Source organism: Centrocercus urophasianus, unplaced genomic scaffold (assembly GCF_019232065.1).
Source record: "Centrocercus urophasianus isolate 14NV4802_14NV808 unplaced genomic scaffold, USGS_Curo_1.0 seq_10, whole genome shotgun sequence".
NCBI lineage: Eukaryota > Metazoa > Chordata > Aves > Galliformes > Phasianidae > Centrocercus > Centrocercus urophasianus.
Window position 1 is genome coordinate 56,192,381 of NW_024884142.1, and position 23,705 is coordinate 56,216,085.

The 23,705-nt window shown below is 39.9% G+C and overlaps 1 protein-coding gene across 4 annotated transcripts; it reads left to right on the plus strand.

The window, feature by feature from the left end:
* Window positions 1-369: 369 nt before the first annotated feature.
* Window positions 370-22,412, plus strand: LATS1 (large tumor suppressor kinase 1). Of its 4 annotated transcripts, none has more exons than XM_042818311.1 (8): window positions 370-412; window positions 4,091-4,600; window positions 8,460-8,610; window positions 9,346-10,874; window positions 15,255-15,837; window positions 16,777-16,959; window positions 17,184-17,290; window positions 18,253-22,412. In XM_042818311.1, exons 2-8 carry the CDS (start codon window positions 4,250-4,252, stop codon window positions 18,757-18,759), a joined length of 3,411 nt encoding a protein of 1,136 aa, XP_042674245.1. In that variant the 5' UTR covers window positions 370-412; window positions 4,091-4,249; the 3' UTR covers window positions 18,760-22,412. The 4 variants fall into 4 exon arrangements, with proteins under 4 accessions (XP_042674245.1, XP_042674254.1, XP_042674263.1 ...); XM_042818320.1 differs by having other exon boundaries at window positions 9,349-10,874; XM_042818329.1 differs by having other exon boundaries at window positions 8,460-8,595.
* Window positions 22,413-23,705: the final 1,293 nt, after the last annotated feature.

Below are 23,705 nucleotides of genomic sequence, written 5' to 3' on the forward strand. Positions count from 1 at the left end.
CCCCGTTGGACAGCGGGGCTTGTTGCAAAGAGGGCTATTGGTCTTCAATTTTTCTTCCCGAGTTGTGCGCAGCGCACTGCCGAGAAGTGCAGCCCCCGGGGCCAACCATCGGGCAGCCCGCGGCAGGGGCCGGCCCGGGCCCCGCCTCGCCTCGCCTTCCCTTCCCCGCCCGGGCCGAGGGAGCGGGGGGAGCGCCGGGCGCGCAAGGGCGGCCGGGAGCTGCCCATATCCGGGAAGCCCTCCGCGGCGGAGACACCGACAAAATGGCGGCGCCGAACTGAGAGCTCCGTGGCGGCGGCGGCGGGCCGTGGCGGAGGGAACGAGCGGCCGCGGCGGGCAGCGCGGAGGGCCGCGGCGGTCGTCGCCGCGCGGGCGGGGCCGGGGCGCTGCCGCCGCCGCCCTCTCGCCGCAGGTAGGTCGGTGACGGAGGGAGCGGGAAGCCGAGGCCTGGCTTCGGTGCGGGGACGGCCGCGAGCTCTCCGCCGGGGAATGCGAGCCGGGTCCGGATCCTGCCGCCCCGCGGGTCCGCTCGGCCGCTCTTTCCCCGCGTTCCCCGGGGGGCGGCGGGGCGACCGCCGCCCTTCCCAGCGCGTGGGCCTGCCGCCGCCGGGAGCGGCCGGGGAGCGTCCGTCTGTGGGAAGAACCGCGTCCCGCCGCGGGAGATAACGGGGCGGGCTGAGAGCGCCGTGTGCCCGTGCACCCCGAGCCGCGCTCATTGCCGCGCCGAGTGCGCCCTTCTGCGCCGTGCTTTCCTCCTCCTCTGGAGGCACTCGGCGCTGGCAGCGCGTCCTTTGGCAGGCAGCTCGGTGGCTGTAAGTGCTGGAAAGAATTGCTGCCTCTCCTTAGTTTGAATCGAGCGCCTGCAAACTTAAGTTGATGGCTCCCAAATTCTTGTGTCGGTTTGCTTTGGTTTTCCTAGTGACAAGTCTTCAGATCAGAAATAAATTACTGCAATGGGTATGGAAGTGGAACCAAAGACAGCTTACAATATGGTGCTCAATGGTCAGTGGGAGAATAGGAATATTTAAATGTGTTCAAAGTTATTTAGATATAAAATGTTACAAGTTTGCTGGAAAGCCACGTGTTGCTTTTCTTTTCCCTCAGAAAAAAGTTGGAAGGTGCTGACGGTTGCATGCAACTGTGCTGTGCTTTCATGCAGCTGCCCGTTCTGAAGCCCAGCCTTTCATGGTTGTCTGTGTAAAGACAACTGTTTGTTGTTTTTCTTACAGTTTGACTCATAGTAGAAAATACTTTTCATTTCAAAGTTTCAGGGTGAAATGATTTTTTTTTTCTTAATTTTTGTTTAATTTAGGGAATTAGGGAGCTTCATTAGTGAAAGTACTAGTGACAAACAGGTATATCACTTAGGTTCAAGGACACACGAGAGTGAGTGGGAATAGCTGCTGTAGGGAACCTGCTTTAGCAGGGGGTTGTACTAGACAGTGTCCGGAGGTCCCTTCCAACCACTGCAGTTCTGTGATTCTATAGGTACGTGTCATTTCCCTTGGGTGCAGTCAGCTCTTTGTGGTCAGAGGTGAACGACTCCGGTCGATCTCTTACTGAGCAGTTAAAATGTTCTTGTTTTGCAGTGTACAAATGTCTTCAGGAGGAGGTGTCCTGAATTTTGAAGTTTAGCCATAAAGCATTGTTAGCTGTAGCCAATGTAATGCTTGCTTTCTCTGATTTTGTTAAACTGAGAGGCAGGTTTAAATGGCTTTCTAAGCAATTAAGACTGCTGTTTAACATAGGCATCTAACTGTTATTGCTCAATCCTGCTGTCAAAAGAAAAGACCTGCCAAAAAGTGACTGTTATCTGGGTAAGTTGCCCCAGCCTGATTTGCACTGTGCAGCCTTACATGCAGTTGCACAGGCCCAGGTGAGCGGTGGCAGGTAAGCAGGATGGCTGCTTCATGCTGGCAGAGCTTTAGCTGGATAACCCTGCCAATGGTGAACTAATAATCGCTCTTAATTTTGGCTGAATTTGCACTGAAATTACTGAGCTGTGTCATTAAATACTGTTGAATGAACTCACATAGAGATTTTGCTTTTCTGGAGGAGAGGATTCCTTCAGACACTGTTAGCATGTGTCCTTGCACTTGTGAGTCCGGTTTATGTTCTGAAGCAGGTCTCTTGGAAGAAAAAGGAACATGCCAAGCGAAAGTATTTTCTAGTAGAATTTCTCCCTTTTCTTTGGAAAAAGCATTTTTAGCCAAGTGTTTTTGAATGCAGTCTTAAACATCGTGTTTTGAAAATGATCTTGAAAGTGGGCAAAACTAAATTGTCTTTTAATTGCTCTCATGACATGCTTTCTGCTGAATCAAGATTTCTTAATACTTTGGACAAAACCTCGCTGTTTATTATTAAAACTCACTTAGATGCTTGATAATCTTTTCCTTATTCAGTGAGTACTGAGGAACTGTATGCTACCAGACTGCAGGAAAAAGCTTTAATATCAGTAGGAAACTAGCTTTGTTTAAAGTTCTGTACCTACCACAGAGCAAGGAAAGTGTGGGTGCAGTTACAGCTCCGAAGGTTTAAGCAGTTCCATTCAAGAAATACAGTATGAAGTGATTTGCCAAGGTGAATGGCATTGGGTGGTGGTCCTTTGTGTTCCTTCTTGCAAGCCTGGTTTATGTCTTCTTTAAGCTTTCCAATTTCATTCGTGTATGGGTAGCGTGTGTATGCCACCTGTATAATGTGTATGGGTGTCAGAAGGTTCTTTTTCCTATTAGCTGCGTGTCACATTCTTCCTCAGTTGTTGAATCACTAATTGGTTTATGGCAGTGCAGATATTGTGGAAGTGAAACCAAGGTAAAAAGTGGCTCCTATGTGGGCTGTTTGAAACTCCTTAGACGTGTTTAATTAATGTCTGTCATGAGAAACACTTACACAGTACTTCAAGAGACAAATGATGCTTACAAGCATCTGGATCCTCAGAAAGAATCCTTCAGAAAACTGGGAAGGCAAAATTTGAGTGCATGAATCTGTTGGGTGTTGAGCTGTGGTAAAGAAGCAGTGTGAGTTAAGCTTTATCATTCTCTAGTTGCCTCTGAAGACAGTGCTAAAACATGTAACTTTTGTGTCTTGTACTGCCTTCAGTGTATGATCTGCCTCTGTGGACTGCAGAAGGTTTATTCCAGGATGCTTTGAAGAGGTGGAGGCTCTGTAACCTCTCAGTGTATCACCTTAGTCTCTATAGCTTTGCTGTACTGGTTACAGTACATGCTAATGCACAGCACAAAGGCAGAAATTTTAGAGCACAGAGTTCTTTCCCTGATGAGTCAGGCCATTCAAAACGCAGAAGTTATTTGTTTTTGGCAGAATTTTCTGTTTTCCTTACCAAATGTCACAGTTATGTTCTCAGTTAAACAATATTGCAGTAAGAAAGTTTTGATGTTATTTTATCCTCCTGCACCCATCTTTCTTTATATTAAAAAAATATATAACTGCTAACAAAATACAACTGGATCCAGAAGGCTCAAGCTGAGAGACTGTGATAGCCTTAGAAAACTGAGACCTTAAACAAGATTAGGTGGAAGATGATGCTAGAAATCATAAAGTTGCTTGTGATGAGATTGGCCATTTTTTTTATATATGTGGCTGGTGGAGAATGGATAAATCACAGTAGTTATATACATACTTTGTGCTTCCACCTGCTCATGGAGCTTGGTGTCAGGGCTTTTGAACAGCCAGCATGTTGGTCCATGCTGTAGCTGACTGCCTGGCAAGTGGAGCAGGCACCTTCAGCTTTCCAGAGTGGTGATGGAGAGAATGTGGGCAACAGAATGGGAACAGCAGACAGGGAAGGCAGAGAGCCAGCAATGGGGCTGTGTGGGGGAAGCGCGCTTAGCAGTCATGTCTGCTCCTTAGGCTTTGAACCTCACCCTGAGTTCCTGTCTGTTCAAACTTGAGGCATCTATGACATTCCTTTAAAGGAGTGTTAGGAGCCCAGCAAAGTTCCTGGTTTGCGTTATGTAAAGACTCCCTGAAGAATTTGGGTAGCATACCTGTACTAACTGCGAAGGCGTCGCTGCATGTCAATGTTTTACTTGTGATGTGTAATGGGACTTTTGGTTTGTTTTCTTAACAGGAGAGCTGCTTTGGATTGTGACACACTTCAGCACTACAAGAATCACAGTTTAGCAGCAAACAGTCGCTGCCTTCACGTGTTCTGAAACTACCAGCCAGCCTTTCTGGAGTCTTGCATTAGCGCGAGTCCTTGGTGAAGGTTGCATATATACATGTTTTCATGAAGAGAACTGAGAAGCCAGAAGGTTATAGACAGATGAGGCCTAAGACTTTTCCTGCCAGTAACTATACTGGCAGCAGCCAGCAAATGCTACAGGAAATACGAGAGAGCCTCAGGAATTTACCAAAACCCTCAGATGCTGCTAAAGCTGATCTCAGCATGGGGAAGATGTCATCTGAAGATCCTCGACAAGGTCGAAATCCCCCCAAATTTGTAACATATCATAAAGTTTTGCAGGAGATACGAAACTCACTGCTGCCCTTTGCAAATGAGACTACTTCAGCTGTCAAAGGAACATCAGAAGTTAATCGACAAATGCTGCAAGACTTACAAGCTGCTGGCTTTGATGAGGTGAAACATTTTATATTCAAGTTTTAATGTTTTGCTAACTATAAACTATCAGAGTGTATTGGAGGAGGTGTTGGTCATGGAATGTTTAAACAGCATATGATAAGCAAAATAGCTGTAAAATCTGGTGGAGTTCTAATTAGAACTTGATGAAGCTGGAATGAAGAAGGGAAACAGATTTAGAGAGATTTGGCTATCTTTCAGTTTTTGCACCATTTGCAGTATGTGTGGTAGGGATTGTTTTAATTCTATAAACCATTTTAGACGGAGAGAACTGGACACTTCAGAACATGGATTTTGTCTTTGATACTCACCAGAATTTTAGATTGTGCACAACTAAAACATGTTGATAACGTATGGCCATTCCAAAGTGAAAGGCAGCACCACATATTTCAGGATTAAATTTTAATGATCTTTTCACATCTGTTGTTAGTGGAAAGTCAGTGAAGAAAAAATGTTATAGCTTTTTTTCTTTTTTTTTTTTTCCCCTGACAAATATATTTTACAAGGTATACTATAAAAGCAATTTCAGGTTATCTTCTCTGCAGTTATGTTCTGAAGACAAAAATGTTAAGATCACAGCACTTGAAAATCATGGGTATAAGTCACTATTCTGCTATCATTGTTATAAAACAAAAAAAAAAAGCCACCAAAAACCCAAGAACATTAGACAAGTACGCACTAAACTTACTTCCATTCATTCAGTATGTGAAAGAAGTTTGAAGTATGGTTTCTAGGAGTATAAAATGAATATACTTAGAGCTCCTGTGTCTTTATTGGAAATTGCACATCTACGTAAGTTATACCTATTCTCACTCCTTCTCTGTAAACCTGAAAAGCAGATAAAAACAAAACACAAACTAGCAAACCACTCTGCCACCCTGGGGCTCCCTTTCCAGGAGCGTGCTGACTGCCCTAGCAGCCAGCTCATAAGTTCTGCGATGCTTTGGTATTCACAGGGAGGTTAAGAGGAGCAAATTTCTCTAAAGCTATGAATTGGTATTTCCTCAATAATGTCACAAAATGAGGTGCTGATTGTGGAAAAAAAAAGTACTTTCCTTTGGCTTGCCCGAATGCAAAGACCAAGCTTGATTTTCAGTAAGCATGGAAGGATTTTATGATGATAAATGATTTTGTAATGATTTGTTCCTTATCTGTGGTTTGCTGCTGGAGTAGTTTTGCTTTCTTAAATTGATTAGCTCTCATATCCATTTTTACAGAATGAGTTTTCAGTCACTTTCCCAAGCTGCTGGATAGTAAACTAGGAAAGCATCTCAAGTTGGTATTTCTGTTGGAGGCCTCTGTGTCTTGAAACCTTTTGGTCTGCTGCCCTTTGTTCTTGGATACAACCAAGAATTCACAGGGCACTTGGGATTACATGGATCTCTTCCTCAGAGACAGAGACAGCGTAAGCAGTTTGTGCCACATGATAACCCATGGCTGTGTTTCCACAATAGTCCATATAGGAGTGGCCTGCAGACACCACCAGGGAACAGATACAACTGATAGCATTTTTCAGAGTGAGGGGGTTGAGACAAGAAGGGAATAAGGGGGTATTTTGAGCTGGGTATTCTGAACAGGATTGTAGTTGAGTGCATTAGCTGCTTATGGTTTGGCCAGATTGGGCTGTTTCTAATTTATGTTAGGTATGTTTTTGCTTTAGCAGATTACATGGACGTTACTTTCTTGATCTCTGGTGCATTGCCAGAGATTTTCTAATCTGCTGTATTTACAGTAGAAGCAAACTAACTAGTGGATGCCAACTTCATTTTCTGTTTTGCTTAGCTCTGGTCAGAACCTATATTAAGTTTTAGTGGGATTTTATTAGCATGTTCAAAATGGATTTGAAGTAACAATAAAAGCTTATTTTAAATCAGAGCAAGGTCTTAGCTGTATTGCAGGCTCAGTAATCACTTGAGCTTTGGGAACATGGTAAGTTCATTCCTGCCTTTTTCATTCTGTATGTATTGATTGTATCACAGAAGTTTTGGTCATTTCCTCCAGTCACCTTTTCTAATAGTCTGTAGTATTCAGGGTTAAAGCTGAAATCATATGCTTGTGTGTATGTGTGTCTGTATATGTAGTGGTAAAATGAGAGCAGTAGAAAATATAGTACACTATACTATTAAATAGAGTACTGTAAAAAGAACAAAATGGAAGAATGTAGTTCATTCTACTCATTTAAAAAAAGACATCCTAAATTGTTTACAGGAAATCTGTCTTATTGAGATTGAAGTTCAGTTCAAATGTGTTCTATGTAAGGGGATACTTTCCAAGATGTCTAATACTTCGTCTGACATAGGTGACTATAAAATATTCTTCATTAGGAGAGACCTTTTGGCTGGCTCTTCTTCATGTTCTCTGATCAGTGGACATGGAATTTAAATTTAATCTAAAATATTGCTCATTCTGTACTTTAAGTTTATACTAACTTTATAGATTGATGATGTGAACTTGTTACTTTATGTTTGCATATTGTAGACTAATTTTGCTGAAAAGCTGGTGAATCTGTTTTTGAAACGAAGAGAATTAGAGTAGTTAGGTGGAAATGGATGATGAGCCCTGTAAAAAAACATTTTCACATTGGAAATGTAATACTACAGACAGTCTAACCTTCTGTTTGCACAATGATCCAGTAGCATACTGATGCTGAAAACGTACTTCTTTGCCTGTAATAGTTGAAATGTTGCAGGTGTAACTCTCATGAAAAAGTTATGAGATCAAATGCTGTATCTTTTGATCCAGCAACATCACCTGCTCTGTAAACATCAAGGCTATCTTGTTTTCTATATGTATGTACTTTCTCTGTTTTGTCCATTTTATTATTGTTTCTGAAGGCTGTGCGTATTTCATGCATTCACAATGTCAAAAACATACAGATGTAGTATGTATGTTATATGTAGTATAAATGTGGGTTTGAATTTGAAATTGATACTGACCTCTTCCCTTCTGAGCCCTCTTGGACTTCCCATTGATTTTGCTGGTAGATGAATCATAGAATGGCTTGGGTTGGGAGGGACCGTAAAGATCATCCAGTTCCAGCCCTCCTGCCATATACTGCTGTAACTTGGTGACTTGTTCAAAAATAATGTGAACTGAAATGATGGCGTTGATATGACAAAGTATGGCCATAACAGATCACTGGAAGGCAGTGTGGTTAATTAAAGGGAGTCACTCTGTATATATATTTTTTTAAAATTCTGAGCCAACTGCACAGTACCATTCAATAAAAATGGGAGAGGAATGCCTGACTTTTTTAATCACCTCTTGACTTCAGTCTCATTCAAGTCCAGAGAAACACCACTGATCCATAATGCATTTTTCATTGACAAACCTGGGATTGGTCATCTGATCAAAGCTTCTCTTTGGATCTCTAAGAACACAGCAAATCCCCACCACAAAAATAACAGAATTTCTGCCAGTATTGTTATGTTTACTAGTAAAAAAATACTTGAGGAGAAGCTAACGGATATTTGTTGACATTTCAGGTTGAGGAAAAATGAGCAAATGCAATAGAACTGAATGTCACATTTGGATATCTTTTATAGAATAAGTTAAGTTAGATGGGACCTCTATCTGTTATCTGAGTAATGCGTACAACTAGTAAACACCTAGAATAGACAAACTGTAAGAACAGCACACTGACACAGTTAATATCAAAATATAGGGTTTTTTTGGAAGATCCAGACTATTAATTTTTTGGAGGATCTGTTTTGGAGAAGACCTTGTTTGATTTTTAAGTTGATTGAGAGAAATCATTATGTACTTTGGTAAAACTACTGGAGGATATTTGGCTAAATTCTCATGATTTACATTATTCTTGCCATTTTTAGTAACTTTTTGTATTTAATTTTCCCTTTAGGAAATGGTTATACAAGCCCTTAGACAAACTAACAATCGTAGTATAGAAGCAGCCATCGAATTTATCAGTAAAATGAGCTACCAGGATCCTCGTCGGGAACAGATGGTTGCAGCTGCAGCAAGACCTGTAAACGCAGGTATGAAACCACCAGGTAGGTATATTCATGGCACTTCAACTCATTAACTGTTCTTACTGGTGAAAAATACAAATGGCATACTCTGTCATGTGCTCAGAGTAGAGGAGTGGAGGTGCTGAGATACAGGGTTTTGCTTTGAAGATTATTTGTGAAGTGTATAGTAGAATTCTTTTGAAACATCAGTATCTTTGATGTCAATTTAAGACTTTTTAATATCTGCTTGTTGTTAGCATTTTGTCTAAGAATCACAGAATCATAGAATTGCCAAGGTTGGAAAAGACCTCCAAGATCATGCAGTCCACCCATCACCAATATTTCCCACTGAACCATGTCCCTCAGGACAACACCTAAACAACATCCTTGTATTATATTCAAGGAATGATACTCAGATCTCAGTCATTTTTGCCCCTGGTTGTTGTGATGCTTGTATTTTTTCTCAGTCATGTGCCATTCACAAATTAGTAAACTTTTATTTGACTTAAAGTTGAATACTCAACAGTCATCTCTTTAAAATTGTTTTAAATCCACAATATAGATGTGAGGAAAAAATGATAGTCAAGAGTAGCAATATACAGCGTTTATTTTCAGTTAGCCTCTGAAGCAGAACTTGTATGTAGTTGGAGCTTGTATGAAGCAGCTAGTTAAATGCTACCATTGAGCTGTAATTTTCATTATTACTTGCAAAGTTATCATAGTTAGCATGTTCTTTTACTGAAATGATAGCAATGCTCTGTCATCTTTTTGTAAAAGCAGGGACTGTACAGCAGTCGGTTAACCGCAAGCAGAGCTGGAAGGGTTCTAAGGAATCCTTGGTTCCTCAGAGGCACGGCCCTTCCCTGGCAGACGGAGTAGTTTATCGCTCAGAAAGTCCCAGCTCTCAGCCTGATGTGGGAAGGCCACTATCTGGATCTGGCATTGCAGCATTTGCTCAGGCTCACCCTGGCAATGGACAGAGAGTGAATCCCCCACCGCTCCCCCAGATAAGGAGCGTCACGCCGCCTCCTCCACCTCCTCGAGGGCAGACGCCCCCTCCCAGAGGAACCACGCCGCCGCCACCTTCCTGGGAACCAAATGCTCAGACAAAGCGTTACTCTGGGAACATGGAGTATGTGATCACCCGTATTTCTCCAGTGCCACCAGGTGCGTGGCAGGACGGTTATCCACCTCCACCGATGAATCCACCACCCATGAATTCTTCTACTCAGGGTCAGAGAGGCATGAGTGCTGTCCCCATTGGAAGGCAACCAATAATCATGCAGAGTTCTGCCAACAGCAAGTTTAGCTTTCCCTCAGGAAGGGCTGGAATGCAAAATGGTAATTGTCAGGCAGAGTTCATAGTTCACCAGAATGTTGTGTCTGGGAACTCGGTTACTCGCCAGCCACCTCCATATCCAATGAACTCAACTAATAGGCAGAGTCCTACAGCACTACAAATGCAGGCAGGGGGATCTGCTCCCCCTTCAGCATACACCAATGGGAATCTTCCTCCAACAATGTTGGTGCCAAATAGAAATAGTCACAACATGGAACTTTATAATACAAACGTGGCTGGAATACCTGCATCCTGGTCACAGCCTCCACCTGTGCAGCCGCAGTCATCACCCGGCAATGGGCACGAAATCCCTGCATGGCAACCCAACCTTCCAGCACGGTCGAATTCCTTCAACAACCATCACGGAAGTAGACAGAGTCACGCTAGCAGCTCTCAGCCTTCAGCCACTACAGTAACAGCTATAACACCAGCTCCTATTCAGCAGCCAGTGAAAAGTATGCGTGTGTTAAAGCCAGAGCTGCAGACTGCCTTAGCACCATCTCACCCTTCCTGGATGCCGCAACCAGTACAAACCATTCAGCCCATTCCCTTCTCCGAGGGTCCATCTACAAACATGGCTGTTATGCCACCTGTTGCAGAGGCTCCGAATTACCAGGGTCCACCCCCACCTTACCCCAAACACTTGTTACACCAGAGTCCATCTGTCCATCCTTATGAAACTGGACCCAAGCTTAGCAAAGAGGAACCACCCGTTTCGTCTAAGGAGGAAGAGATCGAAAAGAATTATGAATGTGTTGATTCAGCAGACAAAGAAAAGAAACAAATTACAACATCGCCCGTTCCTGTCAGAAAAAACAAGAAAGATGAAGAACGGCGAGAGTCTCGTATTCAGAGCTATTCCCCTCAGGCTTTTAAGTTCTTCATGGAGCAGCATGTGGAGAATATACTCAAGTCACATCAGCAACGTTTACATCGGAAGAAACAACTGGAGAATGAAATGATGCGGGTAAACTCTTTCTCCTAAGTCTTTGACTAGAATTGCCTTAATGGTAGGACAAATAGTACAGGTACATAGAAAGATCACTGTGGTACAGCCTGGTGTTGAGGGCTGTGCTTAGTTTTTTGTATTTCAGATGTGGCAGTTTCTCTATTACTTTGCTTATGTACTTCATTGTCTTCTTAAAAATTAGTTTTGTGAAGTAAGGTTTCTGTGTCTAAACACAGCTCATATGGCTTATAACTGGTAAGGCAGAAGAAGCAGTATTTCTGTATGAACTGAAATTTAACTACTTGGCTTATAGTTTATTTTCAGGATTAAACAGAATTTTTCTTTTGAGTGAGCTCTATGCAGTGTTTTAATGGTATGTGTAGGTGTGTGTAAGCAAACACTGCAGGGATGAGTTGGTGCACCTTTTATATAGTCACCTAAACAATGATATCTTTTCCAGTTTGTTCTCACTAGTAAGAGGGTTTTTGAAGTTCATACCTTAAAAAACAGTGTTTAATTTTATATTTCTAAAATGAGAGTGATGTGGTACTTCTTGGCAAAGTATTTTATAATCCAGACTCTTAAGGGTGTCTGTTCAAACAAGGTGCAACTGAATGGGATGATAACAAACACCTGCAAGAATATATAGAAGCAATTTCTTTGTGCATACCTGAAGTCAGTGGTCTGTTCCTGAGATTTCATGTTTGTGAAACAATCTGAAAGGTTAAAAAAGTGATGTGTTTATGTGTAATTTCAAAAGTGAAAATCAGGAGAAGTAGATTATTAAGACGAGCAGAAATGAAGATTTGAGATGCATTTTATATATTCTTAGCAGCTGTAGTTGAAAATTGGACATAATTGTGATCTGCCTTTTATAAATGCACTTGGCTAATGCCACTTTCTTGAAACACTGCTTTTAAAATCCATGTTTTTTACTCTTTGAAAATTCCTACTGTAAGCTGTAGTGTTTTATGTTTGGTTAATCATAAGATATGTAAATGTTAGCAAAATTTCCTGAAGTTCTTTCTAGATCTTTATTCTTAGTTTTCTCTCTTTCCTTTTCACTTCCACTAACAGCTGATTTAAACTGTTAAGGTGTGGGAAGCTTTCCTGAACTCTGTAGCCTCCATTCCTGTGTAGGCAAGTAAGATTTTTGGAGCAACAGTATTTTTTTATTAAAGAGTAGCATGATCCCTTTTTAGAGGTCTTTGCATGCAATCCTGCATCAAAATTAAGCATGAATTTTATTTTGACTATTTTTTAGTACTGAAAAGTAAGATTGTAACTCATGTTGATTTGCAAACTTCACTTTCCCTTCTTCCTGTGTTGTTCCATAGTATCAGAATCATGTCTTACTTAAGCAAAGACACTGATTGTAAGCTTTCTTGAATGTTTTCTTTGTACATTTAAAACACTTAAGTGAATGTCTTTTTATATGAAATACATTTTATAATATTTATGCTAGATTAAAAGCTGGGATGTTCAATTGCATACTGAAGCAGGGGAAATGCAGTATTACACTGCCACAAACCTCTTCTCTTTCATCAGGTTGTAGGACAGAATTCCCACAACAGTGTAGTATATTTGAGGCCTTCATGATAAGGAGTACGGGTAACTAGTTCACTGCATGCTGTTAGGAAGGTTAAGAGGATTAAACAGGTATCGATCCCCCTCTTTTCTCCTCCTTGGTAGGAATTTTGAAAATCAAAAAAGAACACAGAATGTATCCCAGCAGAAGTACCTACCGTCAGCAGATGCTATTTCTTGGATAGGTGATGGATTTGTATTCTTTTGGGCCTTTTAGGGAACTAAGTGGAAGTCTGTCAGAAATATTTAATTTAAATGTGTGAATTTATTTCCTTTACACTCGTGCCCAAGTGTTATGCTAGATATCTATATCACAAATAGAAACTTCAGTAGTCATGATCTAGGGAACAGATGAGAAGAAAGTAAAATGAGAGTAAATGGTGTGATAGTAGATAGCAATTCAGGAAACTTGTGCCTGCTGCTAAATAGAAGTTACAAGAGATGTGAGTACCTGTGTGTTTATGCACCTGACAAAAATAGTAAATTTTTGGTAAATTCCATTGCTGAGAAGACTTGTGGCAAATTATTGCAGTGTGGGAAGAGGTCAGTTTGTGACAAACATTACTTTAATGAATGGCATAGGAAAAAGTGAAGACTGCGTTTGGGTGAATAGATGCCAAATTAGGCTATGTAATTTGGATTTTACAACAAAATTGTTAGAATGCAACAACGAGAAAGCAACAGGAATTTTGGAGGCTGTATTTTGTATATCTTGCTGTGGTTAACTCCCTCCTAGTGTTTTGTTACCATTTTCTTTGCTAGTTATCTAACAGGTGGGATTCTGTCAGTGTGCAACTGGCACTGCCCTGAAGCAGACCTAATGGTGCAGGGGGCATTTGAGAGATGCTCTGTTGTCTGAAGTTTAAAAAATGTCTTCTTGATCTTTTGAGTTCTTCAGAAATGCCTTCTTCTGCATTGAACTGTACCTTAAGCACTTCATCCACAGAAAACTTAAGGTGCTTTCCACTGTATCTCTCTTTTCAAGGGCACTGCCTTGGTATTCCTACGGTAACATGGAGGTCAGTTGCACACATTGGCTGTACTTGAGGTAGCGAGTTGAATGTATTTCCCAAATCTAATCTGAAGCTAGCTCTACCTAACTGCTGCTTTTCTGACTTAGATGAAAAAATTTGTCTCAGATTTGAGCCAGCTTTCTCTATTTAAATCTTACTGCTATTGATTGTAAATTTTTTGTAGTCTTTTTTTTTTTATGCTTGTAAGAAAATCTCTCTGATTCTCCAACAGTGCGTGTTTTTTTGTTTTGTTTTTGTGATTGATATATGGTATACTGAAGGCATGTGTAAGATACTGAGTGATACCCAATTGGTCTTTCAATGACTCCTTTTTTTCTCAATCACATATTATGTTTTGTCACAAGTTAAATTTTAAGTTGGGCAAAGCGTAGGAGTCATCTGTTAACAGACAGTTTATACACACCTCAGCTAGTGATTATCTAATCCTGGTGATGGTCCTGGGGTAATATTATGCAGATAGTATCTTAAGCATTGCAGTGTTCGGGGACAGAAGTTGCACCATCTGGTATCAAGCATCAGTAAAATACTGTGACACTAAGAAGTTGGAAACTTGTGCTGAGCAACTGTCGTTGTGTCTACAGGGTTTCGTTTATTCATTTATGTTCCGTTTTATGGTTGGAGTGTCCAGGAAAAAAAAAAAAGGAAAAAGTATTCTGTAGGTTGCACTGGCAAATCAGTGCTGTTGGCTGGCAGTTTCAACAAGCCAGGTGGGCAGAAAAACAATTGAAAAGGATTGAAAATGTTTACAGAAAACAAAAGAAGGAACGAACATAAAGCCCTGTGGTAGGAACATCACAAAGGAAATAACAGTTCTGAAGAAAAAATTTTCTCATGTTAAAACTAAAATGAAGGGATATCCTGGTACCAGCACCTGAAATTCTCCTTAGTAGATGCTACTGGAATGCTTCAAAGGAATTGAAGCCAGAAAAACAACCAGTAGGAGGAACCAGGGTTGGAATACGATGAGAATGCTTAGCGTGGTTATAGTAGATAAGAGTTTCTGTGCTTTAGGCTGTGAGTTTCACGTGGCTTGTGAGTATTTCAGCTGTCAGAGTGCTAGTGGTACTGATCAGGCGCCAGGTATGTTCATTCAAGATAGCGATACTTGCTGAGAAATGATAGTGGGTGGAGGGATGAGCCACTTCCAAGAAGCTGCTCCGTCCAGCTTACCGGTACATGGAGAGCAGCAGAGAGAACGTGACCGAGGCCCTGTTAGGGAGAGGTGGAACTTGTGGTAGGAGGGAAGACTGGGCCTGGGCTTGTGGTGGAGGTGTGCCCTGGGGTTGGGCGGGCAATAGGAAACAGTGCCAAGGTTTAAAGTTCTGCCTGGTGTAGATAGACATGAGCGTGGGAGCGTTGTATCCCCTCCTGTAACTGAGATTACACTGATGTGGCCAGGACGATTAGTAACACCGCTTCAGCTAGGGTAGTGTAGAAGCCTTTCCCACTGCAGCTCCTCTGCATGTCTTGGCTGGTTTTTGCTCTGCATGAAGCATCAGGGAGACAGTTAATGCACACTGTTATTCTGATTAATAAAAAACAGGGCAGGTAGTACTTAACAGTATTTTGTAAAACATTTCACAAAGAAAATAACTATTCCTATTGTTTAGGAAGAGGAGCTAAGAAACAAAGACATGAAGTAAGATTAAAAGGATCTTCTTAGTCTCTCATATATAAGTATTTTGTTTATTTTGCTTAAGTTTTGTAATGTTAAGAAGATCACTTAGAACTAAGAGTACTATTCACTCTTCAAATGCAATTCTCTTTTGCTGCACAGGTTGGATTGTCACCAGAAGCCCGAGATCAAATGAGGAAAATGTTGTGCCAGAAAGAGTCTAATTACATTCGGTTAAGAAGAGCTAAAATGGACAAGTCCATGTTTATAAAAATTAAAACCCTGGGAGTTGGCGCATTTGGAGAAGTTTGCCTAGCAAGAAAAGTGGATACCAAGGCTTTATATGCAACAAAAACTCTAAGAAAAAAAGATGTGTTGCTTAGAAATCAAGTTGCTCATGTTAAAGCTGAGCGGGATATCCTTGCGGAAGCTGATAACGAATGGGTGGTTCGTCTGTACTATTCATTCCAAGATAAGGACAATTTGTACTTTGTAATGGACTACATTCCTGGAGGTGATATGATGAGTCTCCTAATTAGAATGGGTGTCTTTCCAGAAAATCTGGCACGGTTCTACACAGCAGAACTGACCTGCGCAGTTGAAAGCGTTCATAAAATGGGCTTCATCCACAGAGATATTAAACCTGATAATATTTTGATAGACCGCGATGGTCACATTAAATTGACTGACTTCGGACTCTGTACAGGTTTTCGATGGACCCATGATTCAAAATACTACCAGAGTGGTAAGAGAAATGTAAAACTTTTTTGTTGTTGATGTTGGCATGTTACTCTTTTGAAGAAATTAAATAGTTAAATAATAACGAGTCAAAAGATGACTGTAGCGTTGCCTTCATGAACATTTAAAGCATCTAGCAGTGTTTCTGCACACCATTCAAATTACAGAAGACAACATTTAGGAAGCATTTCTGAGTGTAGGTAGGCATTGATTGCTTAAGAGGGAAGAAATAAACTGTGATGCTGAAAGTTTGTCCCATTAGTATCTTCTGTAACTTGGAGAGAAAAGATGTAGTGGCATAATTATGTAGATAACAACTCTAATTCTACTCTGAAGATAGGACTGATGTTTTAGATTGATCGTTCTTGAAAATCTTTCACCAAGCATCCTTGTAACTGTTGATTTCTTTTAAAACTCTAAATGATGACTTTTTAATTCTTAGAGGCTTGTTTTTATTTTAGAAAAGAATTTCTGAATTACTGTTAGACCAGGCTACTTTGGAGTCTCTCAAGAGAAAGCCAGGGTTTGCATTATTCCAGATAAGAGATTGAAACTGATTACTTGGAAGGCATAAATAAAAACTCATTGATTTTTCTTTTGGTAATTAGCATCAATTGGTGCTTTAAATGTTGGTTTTCTCTCTTTGTGTAACAGCAAGAACAATATACACACTATGTAGTCACTATATAGCTGTTACCTTAAGAAAAAACTTCAGAGAAATCAAACTTTCTCATAATTACTCCAAAAATTAACTTCTCAGATGTAATTTGTATCATAAGCAAAAAGTCAAAATCCTGATGTTTTAAGACTTTTCAGTTTTTTTTTCCTTGAGTTGTGAAATAGTTTCTATTTTGTGATGAAAATGTAATAAATGAAGAGAATTTAATTCTAGTTACGCTCTGAAATGGCCCGTCTCAGTTTTGGCATTTTTCTCACGCCGTTGCAGGCGATCATGCCCGTCAGGACAGCATGGATTTCAGCAATGAGTGGGGTGACCCAGCAAATTGCAGATGTGGAGATCGGCTGAAGCCACTCGAACGTAGGGCTGCACGTCAGCACCAGCGCTGTCTGGCCCATTCCCTTGTTGGCACACCTAATTATATTGCACCAGAAGTATTGCTGCGAACAGGTAATGCGTTTATTTTTATCATAATCTTCCTGCAACTTAACTGGCATTCCAGTAGCAGCTTCACCTTTCTTACTGCTTCCCCCAAGTATATATCTTGATTAAAAACAGCTATTAATACATTTAAGATTCCTATATTGAATATAAATACCTTGCAAACTTGCAGGATTAAATATATACTGAGGCTTTGACTCTTTTTTTTTTTTTTTTTTTTTTTTATCTTCCAGGTTATACACAGCTGTGTGACTGGTGGAGTGTTGGAGTAATTCTCTTTGAAATGTTAGTGGGCCAGCCTCCTTTCCTGGCACAAACACCTCTGGAAACACAGATGAAGGTAATTTAAAAAATCTCATGGTTACAGGTAGAAAAAGCTGAAAAAAGAAGGTTGAAATGGACATGATCTTTCTAATTTATAATAAAATCAAAGGTGATTTTTTGAGAGTGCTGCTCTATTCGAGGATGTTAGGAACTGACAGTATTGTAATTGTTACAGTGATGGTTGCTCATTTTGTAAGGGGACTTTAAGAATCACATTCATGCATTTTATCTGGTTATGTTGCAGTTGTACCAAGTCAAATCACAGTTCAGATCTTAGCCATCCTCTATAACTAGAAGTGAGTGCAAGAAGTTAATTCCACTTTCTTCTCATTTTCCAGCAATCTGAGTGGTGTTCTGCCACCACTTGGGTTCCATGTTCACTTATCTGCAGAAGATTCCTTTTTGCAGTGTCTGCAGGTGCTCAGCATGTGGGGATGGAGGAAGAGCAATTTAGTGTGTCTGCTTAGGGTTGCTGGCAACTCAGAGCTGTTGGTCTCTCCCTTCCCTGACCTCACCTGGTTCAAGAGAGACTACAAGGCTTCTGCAGTCTTCTGCTGCACCATTTTTACAAAACAGCATTCAACTCCCAAGATATTAATAGGCCCAAATGTACTTCTGCATTGATGTCTAATTTTAAATTTGTTCACCTTTCCCATAAATTAAATAATTAAAAATTCGTTCATCTCACCTTCTTTTAAGATTGTGAGCCCTGTTAGGCACTGTTTTTTTGTGATATCTTGTGTGTTTATGGCAGGTATATTCCATGCCAGACTCTAGTTTAGATCTGGGCTGTGAATAAACTTTATCTAAATTTTGACAGATTTTCACAGAAAGTGTTCTGTTTTTGAAAAAACAGCTTCATGTTTGCCCTCATCATTCTGAAAACATTACTTCTGTTGAGTGATCTTTTTAATTTTCACAGGGGATTTTCTTTTTTGCGAAGTTGTAAATAAAATAACATATATTCTTGCTTTAAAGGTTATCAACTGGCAGACTTCCCTTCATATTCCACCTCAAGCTAAGCTGACTCCAGAGGCCTCTGACCTTATTATTAAACTATGCCGAGGGCCAGAAGATCGTTTAGGCAAAAATGGTGCAGATGAAATAAAAGCTCATCCCTTTTTTAAGACTATTGATTTTTCAAGCGATCTGCGGCGGCAGTCAGCTTTCTACATTCCCAAAATCGCTCATCCTACGGACACGTCGAACTTCGATCCGGTCGATCCAGATAAATTGTGGAGTGATGATGATAAGGAAGGAAACGTAAATGATACGCTTAATGGGTGGTACAAAAATGGAAAACATCCTGAACATGCCTTTTATGAGTTCACGTTCCGAAGGTTTTTTGATGACAATGGGTACCCGTACAACAACCCAAAGCCCATTGAGTATGAGTATAGCAGTTCCCAGAACTCAGACCAGCAGTCTGATGATGAAGAACAAGCAGGTAGAGGGGTTCAGAATCGTGACCTAGTTTATGTTTAATAGAGGAGTAAACACTAAATAAACAGTTTATTTTGCAGCTGACATTTTTGATAAGTGTTTTCTCTGAACAGACTTGAGAGAAGATTGCTAGGGTGAATATATGCACGTTCTTTATTGTTATTTTAAACACTAAGTTGTCTTTGCTTTCCATCTCTGTACATTTTCCAAAATACATTTCCAAAATCCAGGAAATTCCTTTTCAAAAATTAATTTATTCCAACATTGTCAATTATTTAATTTAGAAGAGATTCGATGTTAGGTGAAAAAATTATCACTTGAATTTTATCATTGATCTCTGTACTCTAAGTACTTAAAATAGGAAATAGTGATTTATTTTTTTCACCCTGAAGTGATGCCTGATATCTATTTGTACATATACTAAATAATTTTAAAAAAACAAGTCTTTGCTTCAGATTTTTTTAATGACAGTTCTTCCTTTGCATTGACCAAATATAAAACTAAATTTACACTAATGAAGCTACGTGATAAGTTTGGCAGCCTCTTCCTCCCCTTCCCCATACCCACACTGCTCACTGTATTTAGTATATTTATTCAGTGTTGGTGAAAACTGAGCCATCTTATCTGGTGAAACGTTTCCAGCTGCTGCAGTAATGGCATAGTTCTCAGCTTTCAAACAGGAAAGCGTCTTGGCTGTACTGTCATTGTGAAGTGATAAAGCGTTAGAAATGGTCTTTAAAATACATAATTGAATTTGACATTAGTAATGCTGTAGTGTGTGAGCAGGGGTCCTCGCTCAGAAACAACTTGATTGTCTCCTGTCAACAGCTCTCTTATGGTTTTGAGAGGAAGCAAGCTTAAGGAAAAGTACTTTTTGAAATCCAGTTTAATTTTCCAGCTACAACAGAACTGTAAAGTGCATTTTAAAAAATATGACTTCAGTTGGAATTTCTAGTTTGAAAGCGAAATTTTAGAATAGTTTCTTTATTATATGTTTGAAGTAATGATGAGAAAGAGCAGAAATTATGGCTTTTGAGACTTCTTGTAGGGTCTAGTTTCCCTTGCTTTTAATGAGTTTCCTCCTAGTGACAGTGTGTGAGAAATGTCATGCACCCAATCTGATCTGTTAGTTTTCCTTCATACATTTTCAGTGGTTCATCTTTCACAGCCCAGTTCAGAACAGAACTGGTAACCTGGGTCTGTCTGCTGCATATTCTGCATTCCTGTTTCACAGCTTCCCACAGCAGGTGAACAGGTGATTCTTTGGTCTCATGGTGGGAGGGCGATGAGCCTGCTGAGGTTGCCAGGAGCAGGAAGCAAGGCAAACCTGTGAAAAAAATTCCCTGAGAGAACACCAGGAGTTTCAGGTGAGAGGCGGAAAGAATTATACTTTTATTTCTCTCCATCTTGCTCTATTCTATGAATTCAACAGAGCAGTAAATAAAATGCACTATTTGTAGTAAACTTCATTCCTTTTTTTTTCCTCCATCCTTCTTGGAATTGAATTCCAATAGATAATTCCAAATTTATTGTAGTAATGTACTTTATAGTATTAGTGCTTTCTTAAGTTATTATTTGGTGCCTCTGCATTGTCCTTTTATCTATTCTTGCAGCAAACTTCAGTTACTAATTCAGTTTTCTCACTAAACTGGTCTAAGAAATTCTCGTGCACTTTCAGCTGTTTGTTGCCTTTCTGTGCTCAATACCTGTTTTTGTGCCAGTGCAACCATTTACAATGCTAATTATTGGCTCGGTGTGAAAAATGGTCTTTAGCATCTGGACGGTTGTTGTAGTGTGTGTTCATTGAAGTGAACCAGTGTGGTCCAAAAAATGGCTTATGAGGGCTGAGGGAGGAGTGAATTGCGGTGAGTAAAAAGTGTGGAAACTTCATAAACAGACTTTGTCACAAGAGGGTTTTTTTTAATTCACCTTTCTCCTTAGAAGTGTCTAGAATTAGGTGATGCTTTAAAAAAAAAAAACCAACAAACAAAAAAAAGACAGTGCTTTTCGTAACCAGGTAGATATTTTCTACAGTGAAAATGGGCTGTAGCTTAATAAAATAATTCATGTTCTGTCCAGCTGTTCTACAGCTGTTGAAACAGAACAGCTTTTAAGATTAATTTCATTTAGTTTGAATATTATAAAATGGTTGCAGTGTATAGCTACTCCATTTTATGTAAAAAAGATGGTTTTCAATGTAAATAAACTTTTAAAGATTATCCTCTTTCATAGTAAGTATCCCAGTAAAACTGGTCTACTTTGCTTGGAGTAAAGTATAATATATTGCTAGTTAAAGGTAATTTAATGAAACCTACCTTACCATTTGTGAAGTTTGCAGAGAAAATAATGTCAGTTCTTCATTATTAAATTGACTGTTAAAATTGCTTTTGTTTATCTGAGTATATTTCTCCTTTGCTTGCTTTATATTATGTTATTATATTCCTATTTAATGTTGTTACTGCTGTCTAGCTAGCGAGTTTAAAATACGAAAACAAACCCACCAAAAACAACAACCCAGAAGGGTCCTGCAAGGGCACGCGATTCTGTATGAGCAAAAACGATGGCTTTTAATAAAAGAAATTGAGTGTTTTAAGGACATGCAAATACTGAAATATTAAATATTATTTTACCATTTTGAAACAAACATACTAAGAGCTCACATTTTTAGACTTTGGTAGATGCTTCTAGCATTTTCTGTTACCTTGTTAGAAGTTGTAATATTCCTTGTTTGAATTTTGCCGTCCGTATGCTAAAGCACTGTGTGTTTCTTTGCAAAAATGCAGTGTGTTTCAGTCCGTGTTCTTCTCTGAAAAGAAAACGTTACTCATGTAATGATGGTGCAACTCTCCAACATACTATGCCTTATCCATGTTTGAAACGTCACGTTTCACACACTTTGAGTCTGTTGAGATTCTTTGTAGCTGCTGCTTAAAACATGGGTATTGTACTGGCTACACATCTTGGGGATTGCTTTATACTGGCAGTAGAGAAAAGGCTCCTAATCAGCAGCTGTGGAATTATGCAGTGAGTTTTAGTTCAGATTACTTTTCTCTCTGTAAAGCATGAAAACAGATTTCTCATATGTGTCCTTGTATACATATAAATTGTATTTATAAAATATTCTATAATCGTATACTGTATTGTAAATACTATTTGATATTCAGTGGCATTCTATCCTAGGGCAGGCCCTCTTGCTGTATCTTTTCTATCCTCAGTTTGTAATAGACTCTATAGAATATATGGCTAGGAAGTCACTGAGGCTGACTTGCCTTCTGCTGTTGCAAAGCTCAAAGCTGTGAGTGGGAATAATGTAGTCTCATTTAATATTGTTTAGCTAATAGGCAGTGCAGTGGATGGGTTCTTAGATGTTGCTGCTGTCACCGAAGATACCGTTAGGCATTGGTTTCGGATGTCTTTGCCATTTCAGATCAGACGTTACAATGTTTGCTTTAGTTCAGCCAAAGCAAAAAGATGTTAAATTGGGTCAACGTGATAGTAAAACGTTTGAATGCCTTAAGATGCTCTTGATAAAGGCACTATTCAAGTTTACTGATTTATATATATCTATATAGGCACATATATAGATATATCTATGTGTATATGTGTGTATATATAATGTCTTTTTTGTATTATAAACATCCTTCTGATTGTCACAGTTCCTTTGGATCTTCAATTAAAATACATAGACCACTGCACAGTTCTGCTCAAGCAAATTATTTATTACGTGTTTTGTTAGTAAACTTAAAAGTCTTGCATTATCTCATGACCATTCTGAGTTACTCACCAGTCTTTGAGTGTTCCGTGCTTGTCTGTGTCACAGCCTGGACACCCATTTTTGACATGTTTCTGCATACTTGTACTCTGCTGTGTGATATTCAAACGCCTGCTGGTACATTTGGGTTTTGTAGTGCTGTGTGATGTTGGTTGAACCATAAACACTAAGTCCCCTTGACGTTTGCATGGAAAGAACATGCATCTTCTACACCATCTTTTACAGCTGGAATCCTGGAGTTTCTTTTTCTCCTGTGTGCAGGATGCCAGGTTTCCTGTTCCTGTCAGTACCAGATAGCTGAAGAACTGAGTGAGCCTTGCTTGCCCTGCTGACTCAGCTGTGAGTGCAGCAGGCCCCAACCTGGGCGCTGTGAGCACGGGGTTGCACTGACACAACACCACACTTACTGTAAAGTTACTGCAGAGCAAGAGAATTACAGAATGTGTGGACAGTATAACTGTCAGCTTCTGGTAATAAGTTACACTCTTTTAGAGTTCAGAAACTCGTTCTGTTCTCAGAAGCAGTTTTTGTAGCGTAACATTTACTGGGGTAGTGAGAAGTACAAGAATACAATAACTGAAAAACTGAAAAAAAAAAAAAGATTTCTGTTTTGGTTAATCAGATGTGAAATGTGCACAGTAATCGTCCAAATGCAGTTGTTTTATTGTTTTCCTTCGATTTTCTCTCCCCAGAACCTCCCCTTACTACAGCAGCTTTACTGATTAACAAAATAAATGTTTGTAACCTGTTCTCAGAAGTATGCACTTTGATGTTCAAGAGCTGAATTCATTGGTGCTCTTTCCCTAACTTCTGCTACCACTACCATCAAGATCATTAAGATGTTGTCTATTTTTTATGTATAAAATTCTATCATGGAGCTATTCCTTCTCTGAAGTGATGCACCCTATCGCAGTGCTTACATTTGTCTTAAAGGTGAAAGAGACAGATAATCTGAAGAGCTCTAGGTTGTCACAGAGCGACTGTGTGGAAGGAATGCTCTTCTCTAGGCAGTTAACAAACTGAGTTAGTTTAAAAATCAGCGAAATCAAATAAGAAATTGGGACTCTGTACTTTTAGCTGAAATTACTCCTATGGGGGGCAGCTGGGCCATAGGTGGTTAATTGCGTGTATGGGGGAGGGGGAGGACACGATAAAAATGGTTTAATTCTCGCTCTGTGTTTGAGCACTGAAGGACAGATAGGGCTTCACGTTATTT

What these genes read in the sequence shown, in the direction of transcription:
- LATS1 (XM_042818311.1), top strand. Translation starts at nt 4,250, where the DNA reads ATGAAGAGAACTGAGAAGCCAGAAGGTTATAGACAGATGAGGCCTAAG. An exon ending in AAGCTGCTGGCTTTGATGAG is followed by an intron (nt 4,601 to 8,459) that starts GTGAAACATTTT and finishes TTTTCCCTTTAG; the next exon opens with GAAATGGTTATACAAGCCCT. An exon ending in CTCTGGAAACACAGATGAAG is followed by an intron (nt 17,291 to 18,252) that starts GTAATTTAAAAA and finishes CTTGCTTTAAAG; the next exon opens with GTTATCAACTGGCAGACTTC.